General features: G+C 36.4%; 2 protein-coding genes across 2 annotated transcripts; one reads left to right on the top strand and one right to left on the bottom strand.

Annotated features, from left to right (window-relative positions):
- Positions 1-43: 43 nt before the first annotated feature.
- Positions 44-8,445, top strand: LOC144446367 (uracil-DNA glycosylase-like). The gene is made up of 8 exons (XM_078136114.1): positions 44-256; positions 3,879-4,109; positions 4,295-4,390; positions 5,595-5,649; positions 5,967-6,009; positions 7,044-7,132; positions 7,762-7,940; positions 8,293-8,445. The coding sequence occupies exons 1-8, from the start codon at positions 44-46 to the stop codon at positions 8,443-8,445; spliced, it is 1,059 nt and encodes a 352-aa protein (XP_077992240.1).
- A 4,776-nt stretch (positions 8,446-13,221) lies between these two features.
- LOC144446102 (MICOS complex subunit MIC60-like) lies at positions 13,222-24,680 on the bottom strand. Its single transcript, XM_078135809.1, has 13 exons — positions 24,558-24,680; positions 23,482-23,585; positions 22,842-23,039; positions 22,234-22,381; positions 21,688-21,901; positions 20,941-21,074; positions 20,069-20,172; positions 19,736-19,892; positions 17,499-17,622; positions 16,992-17,219; positions 15,273-15,497; positions 14,500-14,583; positions 13,222-14,291 (listed from the first exon to the last, which is right to left on the bottom strand). The coding sequence occupies exons 1-13, from the start codon at positions 24,594-24,596 to the stop codon at positions 13,759-13,761; spliced, it is 2,292 nt and encodes a 763-aa protein (XP_077991935.1). The 5' UTR covers positions 24,597-24,680; the 3' UTR covers positions 13,222-13,758.
- Between the last annotated feature and the right edge of the window lie 206 nt (positions 24,681-24,886).

Genomic DNA, 24,886 nt, shown 5'->3' on the forward strand with positions numbered 1-24,886 from the left:
GAAGCAATTTGATTGGTAAAGATAGGAATCCCGCCAAATTTCCATGCTTTCCCGTGTTGTCAATAGTATTGTCACCCGATCTGCTGCATTTCCGAGGGTGTTGTTAACAACACTGCCATCTCATCGGGTAGACAGATACACATCACAGATCACAATGATTGGACAGAGCAAAATATCGGCATTCTTCAGTCCTAAAACTACACCGAAGAGGTCACTGTCTGATAAAAAGAGGGACGCAGACAACTCCGACGAACAGGTAGACCTTTACAGTAATACTACTAGTAGTAGTAGTACATAACAGGAAGTAATAGTGGCTAGTGGGAAATACTTACTCGATGTCACATTGAATGTGTACATGACGTGAATCAGATTGTGTACATAACATGCACAAACAATAATATGTAAATATCATATGCCTTTGATTCAATCAATGTGTCATTCATTCATTCATTCAACTGTCATACTTGTTTCATGCTTTGACATATTCATAATCAAAATTTCATAAATTCAAAACAACCAGTTTTCATAAATATGGTGATACTGATATGCATTTACGTTTTTGATATTGAAGACAGTTACCAATACATGTAGCTGATAGGTAGGCACACAGGGGCGTGTAATATTGCATAGATTGTTGTTTTCCAGGTCTACAGACTAAATATAACAACCTTTTGAATATATATTCCTACCTGTATAGGGAAAGAGAGAAGGGAAGACACGATTGTCGACCCTGTATGAACTCCTCTGTACGTCTAGCTATTTTGAATAACCCGCTCGTTGCCGATTGGCTGCTCGAACTACGCCTACGTAAAAAAGACCCCCTAGCTTACCTGAAGATTAGACGCATAGCTACAGTAAGGAATGACTTCCGCGTTCGAAACAAAAAGGGATTGTTTCATCAAATTTACCGTATTTCGACCCAAAACGTATTCATGGTTTATACAAATCTTTTTGGCGATTTATGGTGGACCGAGTCAGCCTAAATATATTTCTCTCTCTGGAAACGAAATGTCTACGGAAGCGTATTAGTGCCAAGTTGTAAGGAAAAAAATAAAATTTCAAGTAAAATCTCGTAATACGAGATTTCAATTCTCGTAATTACGACTTTTTTCTCGTAATTACGAGTTTTCAATTATCGTAATTACGAGTTTTCAATTCTCGTAATTACGACTTTTCGATTCTCGTAATTACGACTTTTTTCTCGTAATTACGATTCTCGTAATTACGACTTTTCTATTCTCGTATTTACGAGAATCGTATAGCGTAAAGACATTTTGATTCTCGTAATTACGAAGCAATTCTCCGGTAAGTTGATATCTAACTGGGAAAATCACACTGCCATTTTAAGTATATAAGCAACAGCTGAGTTCTCAACAACACCCGATCATCGGGTAGTAAGTACATTTAAGGTGAACTGAACACTCTAATATAAGTCCAGTGAAATTACATAACACCTATAGGTTAAAAAAAGAAATGGCAATGAAATAACGTGTTCACATATGTACACACATATACTGGATGCAACAAGAAGTTAGTAGGTTCACTGCAATGTTTAAACAGGCAATCTGTCAATGAACTTAGCCAAATAATAAACACAAAACAAGAATTCCAGAAGAACAACAAGAATTCTTCATCAGCAAAGAATTTGTTCAAATAATGGAGTCCAATATTAAACATATAGATGTTCTTCTGAAATTCGGACACAACTCCAACTTATATCCAATGATGAAGATGTAGGGAAACTGTCCAATACAAGACAGGATTACGACTGATGAAGGACCTAACGGCCGGTCCGAAACGTCTTAAAAGAAGGATCAATAAAGTTTCTATCTGGGGAGTCTCGCCAATGTCTTCCTACTAACACCCTGATATACCAGGGTCAATAACCTCGACAAACCGGTCACTTGGCTAACTGACCCTCATCCATACCAAATACATATATTCAAGTATTTATCAACCGTGGAAAAGGTCTCCACACATTTTCAAACTTGATCGAACGACCTACGGTGCCACGTTATTGAATTTTAAATTTCAAAACCGTATAAATCTGATTTACCTTAATGAAGAAAATTCTAAACTAAAGTTGTGAATTTTACCAAATATCAGATGGTAAATACTATTTTCTTCAATTTCAAATCCATTATTGATTCATTTTGCCGACATATAATGAAAGAATATTCTTCGCTGTTTTAATGCACTCGATTTTTTTTTAAAGAAACGAAAAACGCAATCAAATCATACAAACCGTTTACCGTGTCAAACACTCTATAGTGCATCTGCTTAGTACATCAAAATCATAAGATTCAAGGCGTGTCTGAACAATTCAAAAATTCAAAAATAACAAACAATAAAAAATCATAATTTCATAATTACGACAATCAAAAAGTCGTAATTACGAGAATCGTAAAGTCGTAAATACGAGAATAGAAAAGTCGTAATTACGAGAATCAAAAAGTCGTAATTACGAGAATCGAAAAGTCGTAATTACGAGAATCGAAAAGTCGTAATTACGAGAATCAAAAAGTCGTAATTACGAGAATCGAAAAGTCGTAATTACGAGAAAAAAGTGGTAATTACGAGAATTGAAAAGTCGTAATTACGAGAAAAAAGTCGTAATTACGAGAATTGAAATCTCGTAATTACGAGATTTTAAATTTTATTTTTTTCCTTACAACTTGGCACTAATACGCTTCCATAAGTGTCAGATTCACAGTCACATGTGAGCTAATATTCCATTCCACCATTTCCAGGATGGTGATATTCTAGTCTAATATGGCTGTCGACAATAAGACCTTCAAATCCCCCGGAAGCATCACTACTTTATGGGCCACCAAAAATGAAATTAATTTCAGTATACACAGATTCACAGTTTGACATAGTAAAAATGCATTTGTATTGGAAATCGTATAAGTATACTCAACAGGAAGCTGTCGTAAACTTTTCGAGATCCATGGTTCCGGGTTTAGTGATGGCCGTGCTTCTAATTTTGAAATGTAGCGGTAATCTGACGTCATTAGTCAACGCCTCTTTCTTGGCCAATCAGCAGTGAACATTAGACGGCTATGTCATTTGACCTGCCTTTGACATACAGAGGACTTTATACAGCGCCCGCTCATTGTAAAAGGTCTATTTTTATCGTTACAAAAGCATTTTTGCCCCCCAGTGATAGTGTATAAGTTTACTTGGCACATATTCTTCATGCAGGTATGTTTTTGTTGCAAATGTGCATGTTTTATTCAAATTTGAAAGGTTACGAAGAAAGATGACCCGGAAGATGACCACCCTTCTCATATTTATAGTATACGTAGTACTATAGATCGATACATTTGTAGCAGCAAGATTCGTATGATATTTTCCTAAGAAAACGGAAATCTAAGCAATAATACACGCCCCTGTGGGTAGGCACTACTCCATGTGGAATTTTAAAAGTGTTTTTTTTTTTTGTATATAATTTTAATCAGTTACTGAGTTAGTTGCCCAGCGGCGGGTGCATAATATAATTTTTGACACTATTCACCCAGTCATCAATCAGCCAGTGAAACCACTGCTTGAAAAGTAAATGTTCCAGGACCAATCAAATACCATCTTTTATAAATAGACATGCAAGTTCAATTAATGAATGTGTTTACCATGTTTTTACATTGCATCCATCACAGTGGTGTGACTGCTACAGCTGTTTACTCCATATATAAACGTGTCAATGTCACACTTGTGATTGGTCATTTAGGGGGAGGGGAAGGTTTTTTGGCCTAAACGAATGAAGTTCTTTTGAGCCTGTGTGACACTGATTGTCCCTAAGTTTATTGAAAACAAAGCGTAGGGTAATAATGACTTAAAAGTATAGTAATCATCCTAAAACTGACCAATTCCATTTGTAGACAACACCAAGTAAGAAACTTAAAGCAGATGACATTGTCACAGTCACGCCAAGTAAAGCAGATGACACAGCCAGTAGTTTGTCACCCGAACAGAAAAAGATGATAGAAGTGAAGAAACAAGAAGCACTAGTCAAACTACAAGCCAAGCAATTACCTAATACTCCAGATCATATGGGAATAACATGGAAGAAGGCTTTGATGACAGAATTTTCAAAAGACTATTTTCAAAAGGTAAGACATATATTTTGCTTGGGAAAATGGAAATTAGATAAATGAATAGCTCATATTAGAATAAAAAATGTTAATACATTGACTGTACTAATTTGACTGAACTAGTACAATTAATATAAAATATAATCCTCTTCAGGGCACTTCATAATTTCTTGCTTGAATTAATTAATTATTTCCCATGATAGCTGCAGCAGTTTGTTGAGAAAGAAAGGCGTTCCCAGACCATCTATCCACCAGCTCACCAAGTCTACTCATGGACAAACACTTGTGAAATACGAGAGGTAGGTTTACAAGTTGCTGCACTTAGTAGCACTCTGCTTATGAATAGTAAGTCTTTATAGATGCAGCTAGATATATTGGGTTACTACCTAGGCTATACCAGCAATTGTTGATGGTCAGAGTGCTTCTTATGATAGCCAAATTATGATAAAAACTGGCATTTCTTGTGAGTCACCACATAGTAAGAGATAGGGGAACACCAAATTTTGGTGCTTCAATAGAAATTGTGTGTCAGTGGAGCATCAAATTGGCTTAGGGAGCACACTGTTGATTGTCGATCTCAGTATGCAGTCGTGTTGTCTACGTACACTGTACCTTCTTTGTGAGGAAGAAAACAAATTTTTCTTACTCTTACATTAGTACGTTTACTTGTATGTATTTTATTCAACAAAAAGTTGAAATCTAAATCTGATGTAAGCATAGCATTAACAAAGCAGAATTGTTAGTGTCATGAGGTCAAATCCCAGCAGAAACTAGCCCACTAGATAGGCTGAGCATCACATTTTCAGAAAAACTTGGCATCTCCTAATACAGTCAAGCCTAAAGAATGCAACAAGCCATGTAGACAGCTTTGTTTCTTTGCAAGGAATATTTGGTTTGACAAATGACCATAAACATCAACTTCAAGTTCATACACAGTGTAAAGATGCAACCCATACTAACTAGGTACAAAGTATTAACAATGCAAGTCATATCAATCAAGTTATGAAACAGAGTGAAACATATTCTTTATTTGCGGCCCACGCCTTTGGAATGCCCTGCCACCATGTCTTCGTTCTTCACATACTTTGAACAGTTTTAAATCTGCATTGAAATATCATCTTTTTAGATCTCATTATTATTAATTTTTAACTTTTTTACATTTCTGTTTTTTAAATGTCATTCCGTGTCTTTGTATTTTTATCCTGTTTCATATTTTGTTTTTACTTGTGTATATGTACATTTTAAAATACTTTTATACTTTTGTTCAGCGCATTGAGATTGTTTTTAATGTAATGCGCTTTATAAGAAATAAATATTATTATTATTATTATATACTTAGTCTTTTCATCAAATCTTTGTACCAACTTTGACATTTGCTATGTTCAATTCTTGGTCAGTGATATGCAAGAAATAGCTTGATTAAAACTTGGAGACCTACAATTTATAAGATTGAAGAATTTACACTTTTTCATGGAATAGTGAATTTATATTTTCATGTTTTAGGTAAAGGTGGTTATTCTTGGGCAAGATCCTTACCATGGAACAGGACAAGCACATGGTAAGTTAACTTTCCCCTACTACACCACACAGCACATGGTAAGTTAACTTACCCCTACTATACCACACATCTGAACGGATACTTACATAGTTATATGTAATATCATGTGTTACATGAGTCCTTGATGTAGTGTAAGTTTATCCTTAATGAGATGCAGAGACAAATATCATTGCATTGTAATTTGACATTGTGTAAATCCTGCATATAGACTCACTGTTTGAAATTAAATTAAGTAATACTCTGAAGTGGAACTATAAAATGTTCATGATTACAGGACAGCTAACTATTTCTTCTTTTCTGTTTCATTGTCATTATAGGTCTGTGCTTCAGTGTTCAAAGAGGTATAAAACCTCCCCCAAGGTATGCAAAACTATTATTTGGTAATTGTGAACAGCAGCAAACTGAATCCTTCAAAATACAAAATCATTTAATCACATGGTCAAATGATGCTGGCTGATGGGTGTGGCATGACATGTCTTGTCTTACAGACTAAGCAATGACTTGCCAGGGGGAATACAGCAGATATCTCATCTGTCATCTGTGATAATATCAATAAAGTACTACAAGTGGAGCAATGACTTGCCAGGGGTTAATAAGTAGATATATCATCTGTGATAATATTTTTAAAGTACTACAGTTTAGTTTTAGTTTAGTTTATTTCAGTAAAACAACAAGATTGACATTACAGATATACAAATAAAAACTGGTACAAATTGTTGAATTACTTGGATAACCCACAAAGTCAAAGACTTGTTTCCAGTGGGGTGCATACAGTGATTCAAGAAAGTGTCGGGAAAAGCAAAGTTGTTTTAACTACATGAAATAGGAAAGAATAACAGAAGTAGGGAAAACGTGGAGGCAAACCAACTAATACCGAATAAACTCGCTGTTTTCTGTATCTCTTATTGTACTGAACAGATACGATTTAGTTGAGTGCTTTTTTTTATAGGCATTTCTTTGTGATATCTGTTTTATTGATGCTGGTAGATTGTTCCAGTCCTTAATGGCGTTAGCATAAAATGTATTAGTCGCCTGACCTTTAACCGTTTGCTGATGAAAATTGTACCAACTAGTACCATAATTATGAACAGAAGACACTTTGGTAAACTGATGAGATAAATACTCAGGGCTGGAGTTATTGTATATTTTGAAAGCATGGTTAAGCCGTAGCTGGCTCACTCTACCCTTGACATCCAGCATACCCAGGGCATCAAACTGATCAGCACCTATGTGTGATCTTGGCTCCATGGGAAGGATGAACTACAATTTTGATATCAATTTTGAAAGTACTACAAGTGGAGAAAGTGATCTCAATATATGCATTGATGGTTATCCATGTATGATTGCACATCACGCTATGGCTTTGAAATAACATAATGTACAATTTTTTACAGTTTGCAAAACATGTTTAAAGAACTTGGCACTGACATTGAAGGTTTCAAACATCCGGGACACGGCTATTTAGATGGCTGGGCTAAACAAGGTATGAAATTGTCATGGAATTTTACAAATGAAAATAGGTAATGTTTTCCAAAGAATTTTATTTTTTTCTGAAAATTATGCATATAAAACGCTTGACTGATGCACTACTTACTTTTTCAACTAACTATATTACATTTTCGGACACCTGCAATGCAAATTACAATTTCTGCCACTGATAAATTAAAATAAGAATATGTCTGCTATTGACAAGGAGTGAGAAGTTAGTGAGTGATCCTATGAATGAGTGCCCCACTACTGGCATTTTTACATGAGAATCAGATTTAAAAGGTACAAACACTCATATTTTGGCAATAACATTATTATCACACACATTGAGTGAAAGTTTATGTGTATGATGAATATTGAATATTGAAATTATGATTGTCATCTGGTACATAGATTATCAAAATATGAGAGTATTGTAGGAAAAGAACAATTTTGACAAGGTGATTCCTTTCTCTATAAATTGCTGATGGGCAATGTAAGTTGCAGTGGAAAGGCAAGTATCCTGAATGATCCTATGTGAACCAATAGCAAGACAGTGTGTGTATACTGAGGCATGTAGTGAAATAGACAAAAGCAAAGACCCAGATAACTTTATATTTTACAAGTGAACATGTTTTGTTGTAGGTGTGTTGTTGTTGAACGCTGTTCTGACAGTCAGAGCCAGTCAGGCTAACTCACACAAAGATAAAGGTTGGGAGAAGTTCACTGATTCTGTTATCAGCTGGCTGAACAAGAACTTGCATGGAGTAGTCTTTCTATTATGGGGGTCATATGCACAGAAGAAGGGTGCCATTATTGATAAGGTGAGACAAGTTGAATACTACTATGGAAATCAAGCTGTAGGCAAACTGACAAAGACTTGTAGTATGTTGATATCAGCTATCAATGGATGTTGATATAATTACACTCACAATAGTGCGGTGTTTCTGAAAGCAAGTTTTCATCAAGAGCCCATACATTCAGCCTTATTCAAAGTGTTTACACTATCTTATTACAGGGTGATTATATCTACATAGCCAAGGCATGGTTATCACTTATTTGTCAAACTACTACAAAATACGTAGTCTTCACCCATAGTAGTGCTAGCCACATACAGATGTACATGGACATACGGTATAACTCCACAACTTGTATTTTGTTTTTGTGTTTTTACAGAAGAAACACCACATCCTGAAAGCTGTACATCCCTCACCGTTATCAGCTCACAGGGGATTCTTTGGATGTAAACACTTTTCTAAGGCAAATGAACTCCTCAAGAAGGAAGGAAAGAAACCTATTGACTGGAAACATCTCCCACTGGATGACTAAACTGAAAATACTATGTGTCAAGTTCTAACAACAGTAGCTGTAACTGCGTCTATTTTTACTGTATTTTGTGTTGTACAAAAAACTCTTGTCCTGGATTACTGCTATCTTATCAGTGAAGTTGTAGGGATTCAGAAAAATCATGATTTTGTTCAGGATCAACGAATAACTCTGCCAGACAGTTGTTTTCACATCCATATTTTTATTCACATCGACTATAATTCATATTGTTCTGTTTGATACACCAGGTAGTGGTTCATAGATTGACATTAACATACTGTATAAAATTGCAATTTGTGTTGGTGTACCTGAAAATCAAAATTGAAAACGAAGATGGTACAAAAGTGAAAATAGCACAGACATGTGTACACTGCTCTTTTGTCGCCATCTTCTGTACAGGATAGATAGGCACAGACATGTGTACACTGCTCTTTTGTCGCCATCTTCTGTACAGGATAGATAGGCACAGACATGTGTACTCTGCTCTTTTGTCGCCATCCTCTGTACAGGATAGATAGGCACAGACATGTGTACACTGCTCTTTTGTCGCCATTCTCTGTACAGGGTAGATAGGCACAGACATGTGTACACTGCTCTTTTGTCGCCATCTTCTGTACAGGGTAGATAGGCACAGACATGTGTACACTGCTCTTTTGTCGCCATCCTCTGTACAAGGTAGATAGGCACAGACATGTGTACACTGCTCTTTTGTCACCATCTTCTGTACAGGATAGATAGGCACAGAGATGTGTACACTGCTCTTTTGTCGCCATCCTCTGTACAGGGTAGATAGGCACAGACATGTGTACACTGCTCTTTTGTCGCCATCTTCTGTACAGGATAGATAGGCACAGACATGTGTACACTGCTCTTTTGTCGCCATCTTCTGTACAGGGTAGATAGGCACAGACATGTGTACACTGCTCTTTTGTCGCCATCTTCTGTACAGGATAGATAGGCACAGACATGTGTACACTGCTCTTTTGTCGCCATCCTCTGTACAGGATAGATAGGCACAGACATGTGTACACTGCTCTTTTGTCGCCATCTTCTGTACAGGATAGATAGGCACAGACATGTGTACTCTGCTCTTTTGTCGCCATCTTCTGTACAGGATAGATAGGCACAGACATGTGTACTCTGCTCTTTTGTCGCCATCTTCTGTACAGGATAGATAGGCACAGACATGTGTACACTGCTCTTTTGTCGCCATCTTCTGTACAGGGTAGATAGGCACAGACATGTGTACACTGCTCTTTTGTCGCCATCTTCTGTACAGGATAGATAGGCACAGACATGTGTACACTGCTCTTTTGTCACCATCTTCTGTACAGGATAGATAGGCACAGACATGTGTACACTGCTCTTTTGTCAACATCTTCTGTACAGGGTAGATAGGCACAGACATGTGTACTCTGCTCTTTTGTCGCCATCTTCTGTACAGGATAGATAGGCACAGACATGTGTACACTGCTCTTTTGTCGCCATCCTCTGTACAGGATAGATAGGCACAGAGATGTGTACACTGCTCTTTTGTCGCCATCTTCTGTACAGGGTAGATAGGCACAGACATGTGTACACTGCTCTTTTGTCGCCATCTTCTATACAGGATAGATAGGCACAGACATGTGTACACTGCTCTTTTGTCGCCATCTTCTGTACAGGGTAGATAGGCACAGACATGTGTACTCTGCTCTTTTGTCGCCATCTTCTGTACAGGGTAGATAGGCACAGAGATGTGTACACTGCTCTTTTGTCGCCATCTTCTGTACAGGGTAGATAGGCACAGACATGTGTACACTGCTCTTTTGTCGCCATCTTCTATACAGGATAGATAGGCACAGACATGTGTACACTGCTCTTTTGTCGCCATCTTCTGTACAGGATAGATAGGCACAGACATGTGTACACTGCTCTTTTGTCGCCATCTTCTGTACAGGGTAGATAGGCACAGACATGTGTACTCTGCTCTTTTGTCGCCATCTTCTGTACAGGGTAGATAGGCACAGAGATGTGTACACTGCTCTTTTGTCGCCATCTTCTGTACAGGGTAGATAGGCACAGACATGTGTACACTGCTCTTTTGTCGCCATCTTCTATACAGGATAGATAGGCACAGACATGTGTACACTGCTCTTTTGTCGCCATCTTCTGTACAGGGTAGATAGGCACAGACATGTGTACACTGCTCTTTTGTCGCCATCTTCTATACAGGATAGATAGGCACAGACATGTGTACACTGCTCTTTTGTCGCCATCTTCTGTACAGGATAGATAGGCACAGACATGTGTACACTGCTCTTTTGTCGCCATCTTCTATACAGGATAGATAGGCACAGACATGTGTACACTGCTCTTTTGTCGCCATCTTCTGTACAGGATAGATAGGCACAGACATGTGTACTCTGCTCTTTTGTCGCCATCTTCTGTACAGGATAGATAGGCACAGACATGTGTACACTGCTCTTTTGTCGCCATCTTCTGTACAGGATAGATAGGCACAGACATGTGTACTCTGCTCTTTTGTCACCATCTTCTGTACAGGATAGATAGGCACAGAGATGTGTACACTGCTCTTTTGTCGCCATCTTCTGTACAGGATAGATAGGCACAGACATGTGTACACTGCTCTTTTGTCACCATCTTCTGTACAGGATAGATAGGCACAGACATGTGTACACTGCTCTTTTGTTGCCATCTTCTGTACAGGGTAGATAGGCAATTAATATAAAAACACAGGGTAAAACAGTATACTCACTTCTGATTCTACCGAACTTTAATTTGACTTTCATTTCATTCAAAGCCTGACAACTGTGATATTAATGATTTATACAAGAGTACAAATTTTTTACTGACTGACTGAGTCATTTTTCCCATCTTATAGGTGCTATTGTAGACATATTTTTTTGATACTTTGTCCAATTTTGACAGGCATTCTTGTACGTTGAAATTAGTAAGTGATATTTGAAATATATACGTGATATTTTGATTGCTTTGACCTTTGGAATGGAGTGTTACATCTGACTTTGGGTGAGATGGGGCCAGGTGTTCAGTCTTATTTTGGGTGAGATAGATGAGGTGTCATATCTAATTTGGGGTGAGATGGGGGTGGGGGTGCGAGATCTGACGCGGGATGGGATGGGGTGTCAGATTATTACTGACAAACTTCAAACACCAGATTTTGAGCTGCATGTACTAAATATCTAAATACAGAATCAAACAAGCATGAAGAGGATATTTTTTTTTAATGATATTGTGAAGTAGATACAATACTAATTTGACACTCCTTTTTTGTTTGTAGTTTATCCTTTTCAACTCAACCAAATTTCCATTTAGAAGATTGTGACACACACACACACAACATTTGTAGATATAGTATACAGTTTGAGTTATTTGACATTATCTTTTACAGTTAATAATGAAGAACTCAAATACCAGTTTCTCTGATATTCAAAGAAGTTTGAATCACGCCAAACTTTGTCAGATGAAAGCTTGTTCCTGGCTTTTTTGAAATCATCAAAGAACTTTGGTTGTTTAATCATCTTGTTTTCAAATATGGAGTAAAGAGCTGTTAAATGGCCATTTCTAAGAATAACATGGCTACATTTTGTTATTATTTTGTTCTCCATTTTGAAAATGTTTGGTGATCTGTCATTTTTTTTCTCAATTTGAACCAAGAACGTATATTTCTTGAACAAAGTTAACATCAAAAGTTTATGACTTATTTCAAAGAGGTATACCTCATGTTTTGAGAGACTTGTGCAATACGAGCTATTTTGATTTTTTGTGAACACTGCCAAACCAGCACATCACTGCCACTGTGTTGCTTTCCTTGGACTTTAAGTTTCATACTATCAGACCACCAAACCATTATTTAGTGGTCTGAGATACTATTTTTTATTGTTTAGTAGAATAGTATAAAGTATTAGTACATCACTGCCACTGTGTTGTATTCTTGAGACCATTGTACTCTTTTCTATTGTTTAATAGATTGTAGTCCGTAGTTATTTGAAAGACTTTATAAAATCATGTTGAGAAATAAATGTAAAGTAAATTTTCCAATATGTCTGTGCACTACTACATTCAAAATCTCACGTGATGACATTTCGATAATTAAAAGTTAGAAAAAATAAATCCATCATATGCAGTGTTCCCGCTAAGTTTTTTTGAGACTGAGCAACTTAAGGAGAAGGATATAAAATGGAAAGGGTGACACGGCAGCTGCACTTGTGGGGCCGCATGGAATGGTTTGGAATGGGGTATCCCCCTTTCGGCCATAGGCCTGAAGCAAAACTATACTTATTTGCAATATGAAGTGAACACTTTTTACCTGCTCTTGGATACAGAATAGAGAGAAATAAAACTCTATGACAACATTTTGCTTAATCATAATCATACTTTATTTGTATATATTTTCTGTTTCATTCTTGATGCTTGGATATAAGGTTGCGCAAAACATGAAATTTGACTGCGAGAGCAGACAGAGACCTTGTGCAAATAAGCCTTAGCGAGAACACTGATCGTATGAATTAGTCACATAAATAAAGCAATGTGGGAGGGAGGGTTGTGTCTTCTATGAAGACTTGTTTAGTCATGGCCTTTGCAGGTGTAGCTAAATTAACAATCAGGGATGTAGAGCATAGTTGAGCAGTCACAGCTTCAACAAGTAAACCTACCATCTACATATTTGTTCACATGTGTATGATTTACAGGCACTGACACAACAGTTGACACACATAACACAAACAAACCATTAACATTCTGTTTCAACTTTGCCCTTTATTATACATTAAACCTGCATTTAATACAGGCAAGAGTTTTGGATTTTTCAACATTCCAAATTTAGCATATAATTTTTTAACAAAGTTTTCATGTTTTAAGTCTTACAACTCTAGAATTAAGAAATTTGTACATGGTTGTCATTTCATAACATTTTGCAGCATTTCAAATAAAACATGTATACTGATCTGAAAAGAAACAATCGCCAAAAAGAAGTACACATAATTGTGATATGGCTGCACTTGTTTGCTTACATGAGAAAGTGAGCTGGGACCATTTAACTTAAGCTAAAATGTTAGAAATTGAAACTACAAATGATCATTGTCAAAGGTGAACAGGAAAAGTATCACAGAAACCAAAAACCTGTAAAACAACTCAACTGACAACAGAACGCCCTTTTCCCCTAAACAGATTGAAGAAAGTTGAAAGCAAATCCAAGTTTATATTTTTGAACAGTGTGTCCTCAAAGTCTTGAGTGGTTAGAATGACATTTGTTATTTCAGAGTCTTGGTCCTGAACTTTTGCAAAAATTCACATCTAAATACATAGAGCACCAAGACCTGCAGCTGATGCTGTTGCTGAAAGCATATTGGCTACCTGGCTGGTTTCCAACAGCAACACAGCTTCCTTCAGCCAATCATCTGCTACCTTCCTTGGCATGCCTTGGAGTTGATTTACATACCGTACAGCCTGATCTAAATCTCCTTGCCTTATATGGTAATCTGCAAATGCTAGTAACTTAAATGTATCTAAACTTGATGGATCTATTTGTGCATCACTTGGTGGTGGTGTATCAATGATTAGAAAGGACTGGAAGTATGACAGAAAGTACTGAAATAAACTACTTCCTACTTCATCTACCATAGCAACCCTTTTACATAGTTTTTTGATGTGCTTCCATCTTGATGTAAGTATTTCTTCTGTTACAACTCCCCTCTTTATGGCCTCTTCTGGCATAGCATCAATAAGTCCATTGATGACTGGGAAAGTCTCTCCGGCTTCTTTCACAGCACTAATTTCACTGGATAGTGGTTTTAGTTTGTCTTCATCAAAATAAGCACCTTCATTGCCTGAAAATAGACACAATACTACTGGTATAATACAGTACACTGTATATGGTTGGTTGTGGTAGCATGGTTATTTAACTCCTCAGGTATGTGGACACAATTATTGTGAATTTAACATTTTATAAATCATAGTTTCATTTAGACGGGTAGAAAGTAAAAATATGAATTTTGAAAATTTCTTGCAAATACTACCCACAAGTTCTTTGCTTACCATATGCAATCGTCCTCTTCAGACTTTCACATGCCAACCACAATTCCTGTGCTTTCTGTGAGTGTTTCTCTAAGTCTGCTCTTTCTGTGAAATAAATAAAATTATTGCAACATTGCTATCAATTGTCCATTATAGACACTGAGATACATCCACAAACAGTTTTGTACAATTAGTACATCATTTGAAATGAAGTCATGGGTTTTGGTTACCATCACCAAGTAACTTCTATGATCTACCACAAACAATGTCAGCAAGTTTGACAAACCTAAAGTTTCATGATAACAGGTACAAAGAAAGTCTTCGCTGTACAATGAAATAAAATAGATGTGAAACCTGGAGATACAATATCTTTGAATTTATAATGAAGTCTTTACACCACACACACAAACAATTGGAGTAATGGATTTTAAAAGCTTGTGAGTAGCCTGTTTTGATATTTTGAAAAGATAGGATATATTCACTGCTCTCAGGGTATTTGCTAGACTGTCAACAGTCGTCTTGACTTTTTTGTAATTTCTCTTTAATACTATTGTTGGCCCTGAAATTAATAGAATTAAACATGGTGTGCGCAGGACGTCTTTTGAAATGACTGTTATGAGTGAGATTAAACTCCATAAAGGAACTTGTATCTCATTAATTCAGGGTTATCTGACATGACATGTCATGACATGTTCTTTGAAAATGATTCATGTGGATAACCTGGAATATGATGTATTATGCAATTACCGTAACGTATGTTTGATTTAAGCAAAAAAATAAGAATTTGTACTTACCCTCTATTGCTGATTCTATACCTCGTAGTTTAGCCAGTGAACCATGAAGTTCAACTCTAGATCTCTCTCTCTCATAACGTACAATTTCGGCTTCTTTTCTTTCATTCTCTTTCTCTAGTTCTTCAGCCTGGACTCTCAACACATCTTGGAGGTGATCACTATGTGCTGCAGCTTGTCTTCGTAACTGATGTCTCATGTCTTGTTCATAGTCATTCTTTACATCTGCTACCTGCAGTCAAAAAACAAACAGACAATTCCTGTTTACTGGCTAGGCACATCATCAAAATACTGCTACTGCTACCTGCAGTCAAAAAACAAACAGACAATTCCCCGTTTACAGGCTAGTCACATCATCAAAATACTGCTACTGCTATCTGCAGTCAAAAAACAAACAGACAATTCCTGTTTACTGGCTAGGCACATCATCAAAATACTGCTACTGCTATATGCAGTCAAAAAACAAAGAGACAATTCCCTGTTACCTGAATTAGAACATTACCAGCTACACGTTCATTACTTTAGGCGTACCTAAGGAAAAGTCAATCTTGTTCTATTTTGACCTGCTAGCATAGGGTAAATGCTATTACAGGTACCAGGAACTGAATGATTAGTTTCTCTATACTATACAATGAACATATGGTAAGATTTATAACCCAACGAAAGAGATAAGTGGAAAGTAGGTAAAAAATTTACATAAGAAATTCTAAGCTTATTAATTTTATGATTTTATATTCATGAGCAACATGATGACATTGCTAGTCTAAGTATTACTAGGGAAAGATCACTTTTGACAAGATAGCAGTCAACTAAAACTATACCAGTAATTATGACATGTTGATAGTAATCTGAGACTACCACTACACTAGTACCAGTGGGCACTAATATACATTGTACTCATACCATGGTTTAGTCTCTGGGAAGACCAAGCAGGATTTTTATTTTTGTATCGGCAGGCTTTCCACTAACTTTTCACCCAGGTGCTGAATGCAAATAAGAATTCTAGCAGCCAAGACAAGTAGCTGGCGAATAAAAGAAACTGATTTTGGAAAAACTGACAACACATTTTTACTGTTAAAATGTACACATTGTTTGTAGTTTGTATGGAAATGGTGTCAGCAGAGGATGATTTTTAGGTCTCAAAATAATTTCTCTTACTGTGGAGTGCTCCTTATGATTTAAAATAATGACAGCCATTCCAAGGCCACATACATCTTCTAATCTCTTTATTTTCCCCTACACCTAAATATCCTAAATCACTGTATTTAACCAAAGCCCAAAGTAACGGCTAATGCTAACTGTAAGTAGTGAAAACTTTTGTCCCCCCCCCCCCCCCCCCCACCTAAATATCCCACATCACTGTATTTAACCAAAGCCCAAAGTAATGGCTAATACTAACTGTAAGTAGTGAAAACTTTTGAGATTAGCTTCTTAAATACCTTATTGTTTTAATTTGCTAGAGGAAGCCCAGACAAGTGTACAGGGATGAGTCACTGCCAAAGTTTACACTGCCTTGATGATGAAATGATTACATCAACATCACCAAGGCATTCCTATCACCTGTTTATGTAACCAACTTCATATCACAATATAATAATTTTAGTTTGTGTCTGTCTAGTCTAAGCTTGGTGAAACTAAGTGACAGCAGTCACATTCTCTATTTAAAAATGTTTATTGAAAAAAGAAACGAATATCAGCCCTATGCACTCTTTTTAACTTGACCTACCATTCTTTGTTGTTTGACTGAGAATTCTCTCGCCTGTCTCTGCAATTCCCGTGAAATTTTGGACTCAGCTTCCCGTCTATCGTCCTCTCTCTGTTTTTCTAATGAAACACTGATTCGTTTTTGTTCCAAAGCTTGTTGCTCAGCAAGTTGTTTTTGAAGTTGTTCTATTCTGCGGTGTGCATGTCCAATCAGTGAATTCAACTCATCCTCAGTTAGTTTCTTACCTGCATGTAACAAACACATTACATTTTAGAAGACATTGAAAACACATACTAAACATTGCTTGTTGACAACATTTACAATTACCATAATGAACAGTGTCACTGTCCTTTGGCAATACTACCAGAGAAATGGGTCACCACCAGGAGGGAAGTTGATGTTTGATAAGTACCATGTTGAACAACGTACTTCGGCAATACTACTTGAGAAATCACTTGGACAAGTGGGATGGTGTTTTTAAGAGTTAAAACAAAATAGACACATACAGTATTTTCAAATCTTACCTCTTTTACCCAACTTAACTTCAGGCATAATACTTTCAAGTTCCTTCTTGAATTGTTGCTTTCCTTTCTCAACCAAGTCATGGTATTCTCTCATAATCTTGAATTCACCCATGGCTGACTGAACCTGTAAATATCAATCAATCAATAATATAGTTTTCACACAACACACAGTTCCCTCCATTTACTTATCACACAACACACAGTTCCCTCCATTTACTTATCACACAACACACAGTTCCCTCCATTTACTTATCACACAACACACAGTTCCCTACATGTACTTCACACAACACACAGTTCCCTACATTTACTTATCACACAACACACAGTTCCCTCCATTTACTTATCACACAACACACAGTTCCCTACATGTACTTCACACAACACACAGTTCCCTACATTTACTTATCACACAACACACAGTTCCCTACATTTACTTATCACACAACACACAGTTCCCTACATGTACTTTACACAACACAGTTCCCTACATTTACTTATCACACAACACACAGTTCCCTACATGTACTTTACACAACACACAGTTCCCTACATTTACTTATCACACAACACACAGTTCCCTACATTTACTTATCACATAACACACAGTTCCCTACATGTACTTCACATAACACAGTTCCCTACATTTACTTATCACACAACACACAGTTCCCTACATTTACTTATCACACAATACACAGTTCCCTACATGTACTTTACACAATACACAGTTCCCTACATTTACTTATCACATAACACACAGTTCCCTACATGTACTTATCACACTACACACAGTTCCCTACATGTACTTTACACAACACACAGTTCCCTACATTTACTTATCACACAACACACAGTTCCCTACATGTACTTCACACAACACAGTTCCCCCCATTTACTTATCACACAACACACAGTTCCCTACATGTACTTCACACAACACACAGTTCCCTACATGTACTTCACACAACACACAGTTCCCTACATTTACTTATCACACAACACACAGTTCCCTACATTTACTTATCACACAACACACAGTTCCCCCCTACATTTACTTATCACACAATACACAGTTCCCTACATTTACTTATCACATAACATACAGTTCCCTACATTTACTTATCACATAACACACAGTTCCCTACATTTACTTATCACACAACACACAGTTCCCTACATTTACTTATCACACAATACACAGTTCCCTACATTTACTTATCACATAACACACAGTTCCCTACATTTACTTATCACATAACACACAGTTCCCTACATTTACTTATCACATAACACACAGTGTCCTCCATTTACTTATCACACAATACACAGTTCCCTACATTTACTTATCACACAACACACAGTTCCCTACATTTACTTATCACATAACACACAGTGTCCTCCATTTACTTATCACATAACACACAGTTCCCTACATTTACTTATCACACAACACACAGTTCCCTACATTTACTTATCACACAACACACAGTTCCCTACATTTACTTATCACACAACACACAGTTCCCTACATTTACTTATCACATAACACACAGTTCCCTACATGTACTTCACATAACACACAGTGTCCTCCATTTACTTATCACACAATACACAGTTCCCTACATTTACTTATCACATAACACACAGTGTCCTCCATTTACTTATCACACTACACACAGTTCCTTCCATCTTAATACTTATGCGACTAACTGATGAAATTGAATTTTGTGCGTGAAATTTTGACAAACAGACAGACACTGACAAGGCCCATTGTAGTAGTTTCTATTTGGGAACTACCGATAATTATTTTAAAGCACCCTACCAAAGTTATGAGGCACAAAAATACACATTTGGATCCATACACTATATCACTACCTTTATATTGGTGTTTGCACATTATAATCTAATGGTAATCCACCCAATATTAGAAAGTAAGATGACATCCAAATCCAAAGTCACACACACACACTTGTATTGGTTATGCTATCATAAAAATTTTATTACATCACATGAAGTGAACATTTAGATGCTGGGAAATGTATGACTTTTGTAATAATGATTTCCGTTCAGATAGATTGTTAATTACTACAGAATCTTGCAAAATCATAATTTCTGACAAGGTATTACTTTTTCTCTCATACTGCTTATAGGTAATGTAATATTGACCCATGTGGTATGATGTTCCTATCTGAAACATTGGCAATATTGCATGTCAATATTGAACGTTAACTAACCTCTGCTACAGCATTGTCTACATCATACTGCAATTTATTCAGTGTTTCCTCAGCACCAACTACAGTTGGGGAAGGGCCTTTACTAAACTTGGACTTGCATTTGGAAGCTACTGCCTTGGCCTCGTCCAAAGTCTGCTTTAACTTCTGAAATTCTTCTCTGAAGGAAAAAGTGCAAACAGTGCAAAATTTATCATCATCATCATCATCATCATCATTTACAGATGAAAACCTGAGTCATACTAAAAATAAAAGTTTGAAGTTACAGTCCACATATCTCAAAAAACTTAAGACATTAATACAAGAATGTCATCATTATAGAGAAATCAAACTCACTTTGCTGTAACAAGATCCATCTCTGCTACTGCTGTTGCATCTTTCTTGGCATCTAAAGTACCAGACACTGATTCCCATTGCTGTGGTTTGTCACTTGGACTTCCCTGATAAAGAAATTGAAATAGTGCTTTACATACACACAATACCTGTACAGGAACTCTACCCATATCAAATGCTATTCTGCATTACATACACACTTATAGCTGTTTTATCATCTACATATGTAAAAACTAAAATCATGGAATGATTCTCCAGAATGCTCTCAAAGTTTATGAAAATGTCTCTATTTCCTTTAGTGGTGTTCCTCATTAAAATGTAATCTTATCGGTTGAGCCATAAGATTAGGCCTAACAAATTTCTTTGGTTCCAGTGTTACCCGACCCCATCTAGTTTTTCACTGCCAACCCTAACTTTCTTTTTACCTATTCAAATATTCAAGAAGAAAAAATATTGTGCAATTTATGAAGTCTCAAAAGAAATAGTGGATGTGGAAACTGACATCAACTTAAAAAGACAATATAAAACTGTTCTTCCAATCTGTAATGGCTGTATAATCTGATGGGAAGAAACCAATAACACAGTGACTATATGGAAAACAACGGAAAACTTAACTACCTGAACTACACTCGCACATGAAAAAAAAAATTCAAAAAAAATTCAAAAAAAACTACCTACCCAACCTATTCCAAAATTAAGCATCATCAAAACCTCACAATGTTTTTAAGCCTTACATGAGGACTTATTCTGGATAAACTTTTTCTATAGTTCTGTCTGATATTAAACTGTCAATTATATCTAGTTCTGTCTGATCTTAAACTGTTTTCAACACCTAATTCTCCATCCATATCTAAATTGATCACAGTAAAACTTACCGACTCGTCCATTGCATGTTTGAGTTGTTCTGTATGTACTTTGATGGCATGGACAGCTTTACTTTGTGTATCAATAGCTTGCTGTGCTGCTCCCATACATGTACCAAGCATATTGTCTATTATTGCTTGCATAGCTGTGTGAAAAACAACAACAAATATTGAATTTCAGAGATCACTTCATATACATTTTACTGGTAGCCTTTACATGGATTTCCTTTCTGTCAATCGTTTTCAAATTGTGTGGGTATGTTTCTTTTCTTTCTAAAGTAAATAATGACTTTCTAACTGGATGGATACCCACTGGCATGTTGGTCAAAGTTGTGCCACAGAGCGCATTTAATTGTGTATGAGAAAAAGTTGGAATGACAAAGATATACTCATTAATCAATGACAAATTTGTGAATATGTATATCACAAAGTGTATTGCCTACATTTCCTGGTTACCTACCAATGAAGACTTGTATTGGTGTGCACACATAGGTACTACTATTGGTATTTTCACTGCGGTGCAAAAACCAAGCACTGCACACAAAGCAAATTAGTGCACAAGTGTCCCATACATTTGTAGTTGTGGTATTTGCACTCATTCTTGAAATGTTTCCTCCATTATTATACTCACTTTGCTCATGAAAATATGGCCGCATAAAACATTATAAGCACTCAGGTAAATACTCTAGAGTACCTGATGAGTACATCACACTCACAATCATAAAACAATAAAACTACTAATAGTACGGTACTACATACCAGCTTCTTCTGCTGCCTCCTCTATTTCTAGTTCAATCATCTTGGCTTCTAGTTCCTTTGCAGCTTTCTCTTCCTTCTCTCTGGCTTCTCTGGCTTCTCTCTCCTTTTTAGCTTTCTTATCTTCTTTTACTGGTACTGGTGCTGGTTCAGATTTCTTTGCTGGAGGTGGTTCTTTTTTCTTGACTTCAGTTTTTTTCTCTTTGACTGGTTCTTCCTGAATGGGTAGTACAAGTGATGACTTAGAATGGCATGGTTTGGTTTTTATAGAATTTTTCCTAAAAATTTCTGATATTGATACATTTTCAAATAAAAAGGAAAATTTCATGTTTTTGCAAAATCTCTTGATATCATGTAACACCCACAGGGCTTTACTGATGCCATCCCTGAACCCACTCACCTGAAAACTACACTAGGCCCTGGAGATGTCAAGGCTAGATTTTTGCATACAATCCACCATATTGTCATGAAACCTATTGATTCTTCCAACTTGTAATAAAATAATGAGGATGAACCAAACTATGAGTAAAATAGAGAAATTTGACTTACCTTAGGAGTTGGTGGTGCAGTAGGTGATGGTTTTGGCATTAAACTTTTTGTCTCTGTTTTTACTTCTTCTTTTGGAGTATCAGTTATAAAGGGTATTGCTGGTGCCTTCGTTGGTAATGAGGGCATTGATGGCAAATATCCTTTTATACTGAAAACCAACAATAAAATTATTCTATTTATTATTTTATTCTAAATAATTTAGTAAAAGCCTGTAAAACAATAGTTTATTACGGTTTTTGAAAAGAGTGCTCAGAGAATTATTTTCTTTCATATAAGACTAAAGAGGGAAACATACATAAATTTGTATTTGCATTGTGATTGTCTTCTTTCAGAATATGCTAAACATTCAGATATTTTCAAAACTATAAAGGCATACGTGTACAGAAGAACACAAATGATTATCCATGAAGGCCTATGAAAAATGGTTCTTCTGAACTACATTGTAGTCAAGTTGAGTCAAAACTGTTTCAACATTAATTATGCTCTGCTCCCCACTTTATTCATCTAATTCCAGTAAGACTAATCTGGCTTTGCTATGAGACAAACAAAACAACAGATCATATCATAAACAGATTGAACTGTAAATCTTGGAAAGCTAAAAATCGTACCTCTTTAAAAGATCTTTTTTCTCTCCACCATTTTTGTTGTCATCAAGTACTTGGTCAATGATAGGGACAAGGAAAGGCCAATTGCTCTCAACTTGTTTTCTGAATTCTGGGTCTACGTAAGCATACGCAAAACTTCCAACTATTGCCCCTCCAGCTACTAAGAAAGTGCCACCAAGAATCTTCAAAAATCCCCTTGATCTGAAATACAATAAGGGTTATTACTGTCAGAATGTTATTTTGTAAAAATGGCAAAACTTAAAATATAGTACAGTACTATGCAAGATGCGAGTACAGTTTCACTTTTAAAAAATACTGAACTTTTACTCTATACATGATACCACAAGACTACCTAAGTCTTGAACTATGTACTGGAGTTTTGCTTAGGAAGAACATATGCAACAAAGCTGTCATAGATTTGTGTCATTACTCACAGATGTTTATTTCCAGAGAATGAATATTGACAAATATATGAGAAATACTATATGTGTACACCTGAATTAATATAATCATTTATTTCTTTTGTCCTGAGCCTGTTCATCATATAATACCAGTATGCTGTCTTTGAAAGTCTTTTATTCACTATTAATATTCATCATTAGTTCACATAATTTCAGAACTGTAATATGACAATTCTACCCACTTTTTGACTGGTGGCGGAGGTGGTGGTGGAGTGATTGGTGTCACTTTTGGAGCAGCTCCTTCAGGTTTTGTACATAATAGACATCTTTGGACCCTTCCTGTGGTCTGTCCATTGGAGCAAAGACAGAGCAGAAGAAAATGCATACAATTTGAAAACAGAAAAGCAAAGGCAAATAACTAGAGATAATCAATTTTCATCTTGCTAATGAAATTATGTACAGCATGGTCTTCTATTTGGAAAGATTTTCTTTGAATACCTTCATTTGTCACTCTTCATAGTAAATTACCAAAAGCTTGCATTCACTAACAAACCATACCAAACTACTAAAAGTGTGTTTTTTTCTTCACTTTTGTTTTATCCCCCCCCCCCAAGACTTCATGTATGTCCCATAAATTTAAAAATGATGACCTCAAAGCATTTAAAAATGATGACCCCAAAGCTTGAAAACCCCAAAGTTTTTTCCTTGACAGGTTATAAGTTTGATCTATCCCCCTCAATGATAATGGAAAGACTACCTTTTGTACCCCCTCGTCTCTGAAATCTGTACCTTTCAGGAAAACAAACATGGTACAGTATAATTTCCTTCAGATTAGGATGGTAAATTGGATAAGGATAATTCAGAGCCTGGGGGTTAGCGGATGTCCAAAATAGTTTGAATGATTTCGAACACGACTTCACTGTAATTTAGTGTAAATGATTATATTGCATTCTCTCTAACCTTGGAGGAATTATACTGACGTCAGTATAATTCCTCCAAGCTCTAACCATACTATCTTATCTGTCTGTCCATTTGGCCGGCATATTTTTTCGGTCTCATGACTTGGGATTTGATTTGCCATCACTACAATGTCTAACCCACGCAAACATGTTTCTCGTGCTTTAAATTAATGTAAGAAATATTATTTACACTAGTGATTCTGAGGTATGTTCTGGGTCAACCCGGTACCTCTAAAACGACCCCCGAAGTGTCAACTGAAGGTCAGCCTCGTCAGTGTCATATAAATTCCAGTTCGACGAAACCCACAATTTGGGATTGTCTATACATAAAATAATCGATGATGCAGTTCTGATCTTACCTTTACTTTCCCAGGGACCTGTCTAGCCACACGCCACATCTTGAAGTGACGAAGAAAATAGCAAATTTGCTTAAACTAGAGTCCGTAGCAGACTCCCTAAGTGCAACTGCACGTCTGCTCCCGTCAAAGGTCACTTACCGGCACATTTCTTAGGCTCGTTCAATAAATAGTGTGCTTTGGTGCTGCCTTTTTAGAGAACATAGGTCAGCTCTTTCGTTTATAATATTAGTATTCATATAATACATTTGAGAAAGAAAATTTGTCAGAAATTCAACTGGTATGATGTTACTGAAATGCCAATACATTTTGTACATACACTTTTGTCTGGA

This window comes from Glandiceps talaboti, chromosome 15 (genome assembly GCF_964340395.1).
Source record: "Glandiceps talaboti chromosome 15, keGlaTala1.1, whole genome shotgun sequence".
NCBI classification, from domain to species: Eukaryota; Metazoa; Hemichordata; class Enteropneusta; family Spengelidae; genus Glandiceps; species Glandiceps talaboti.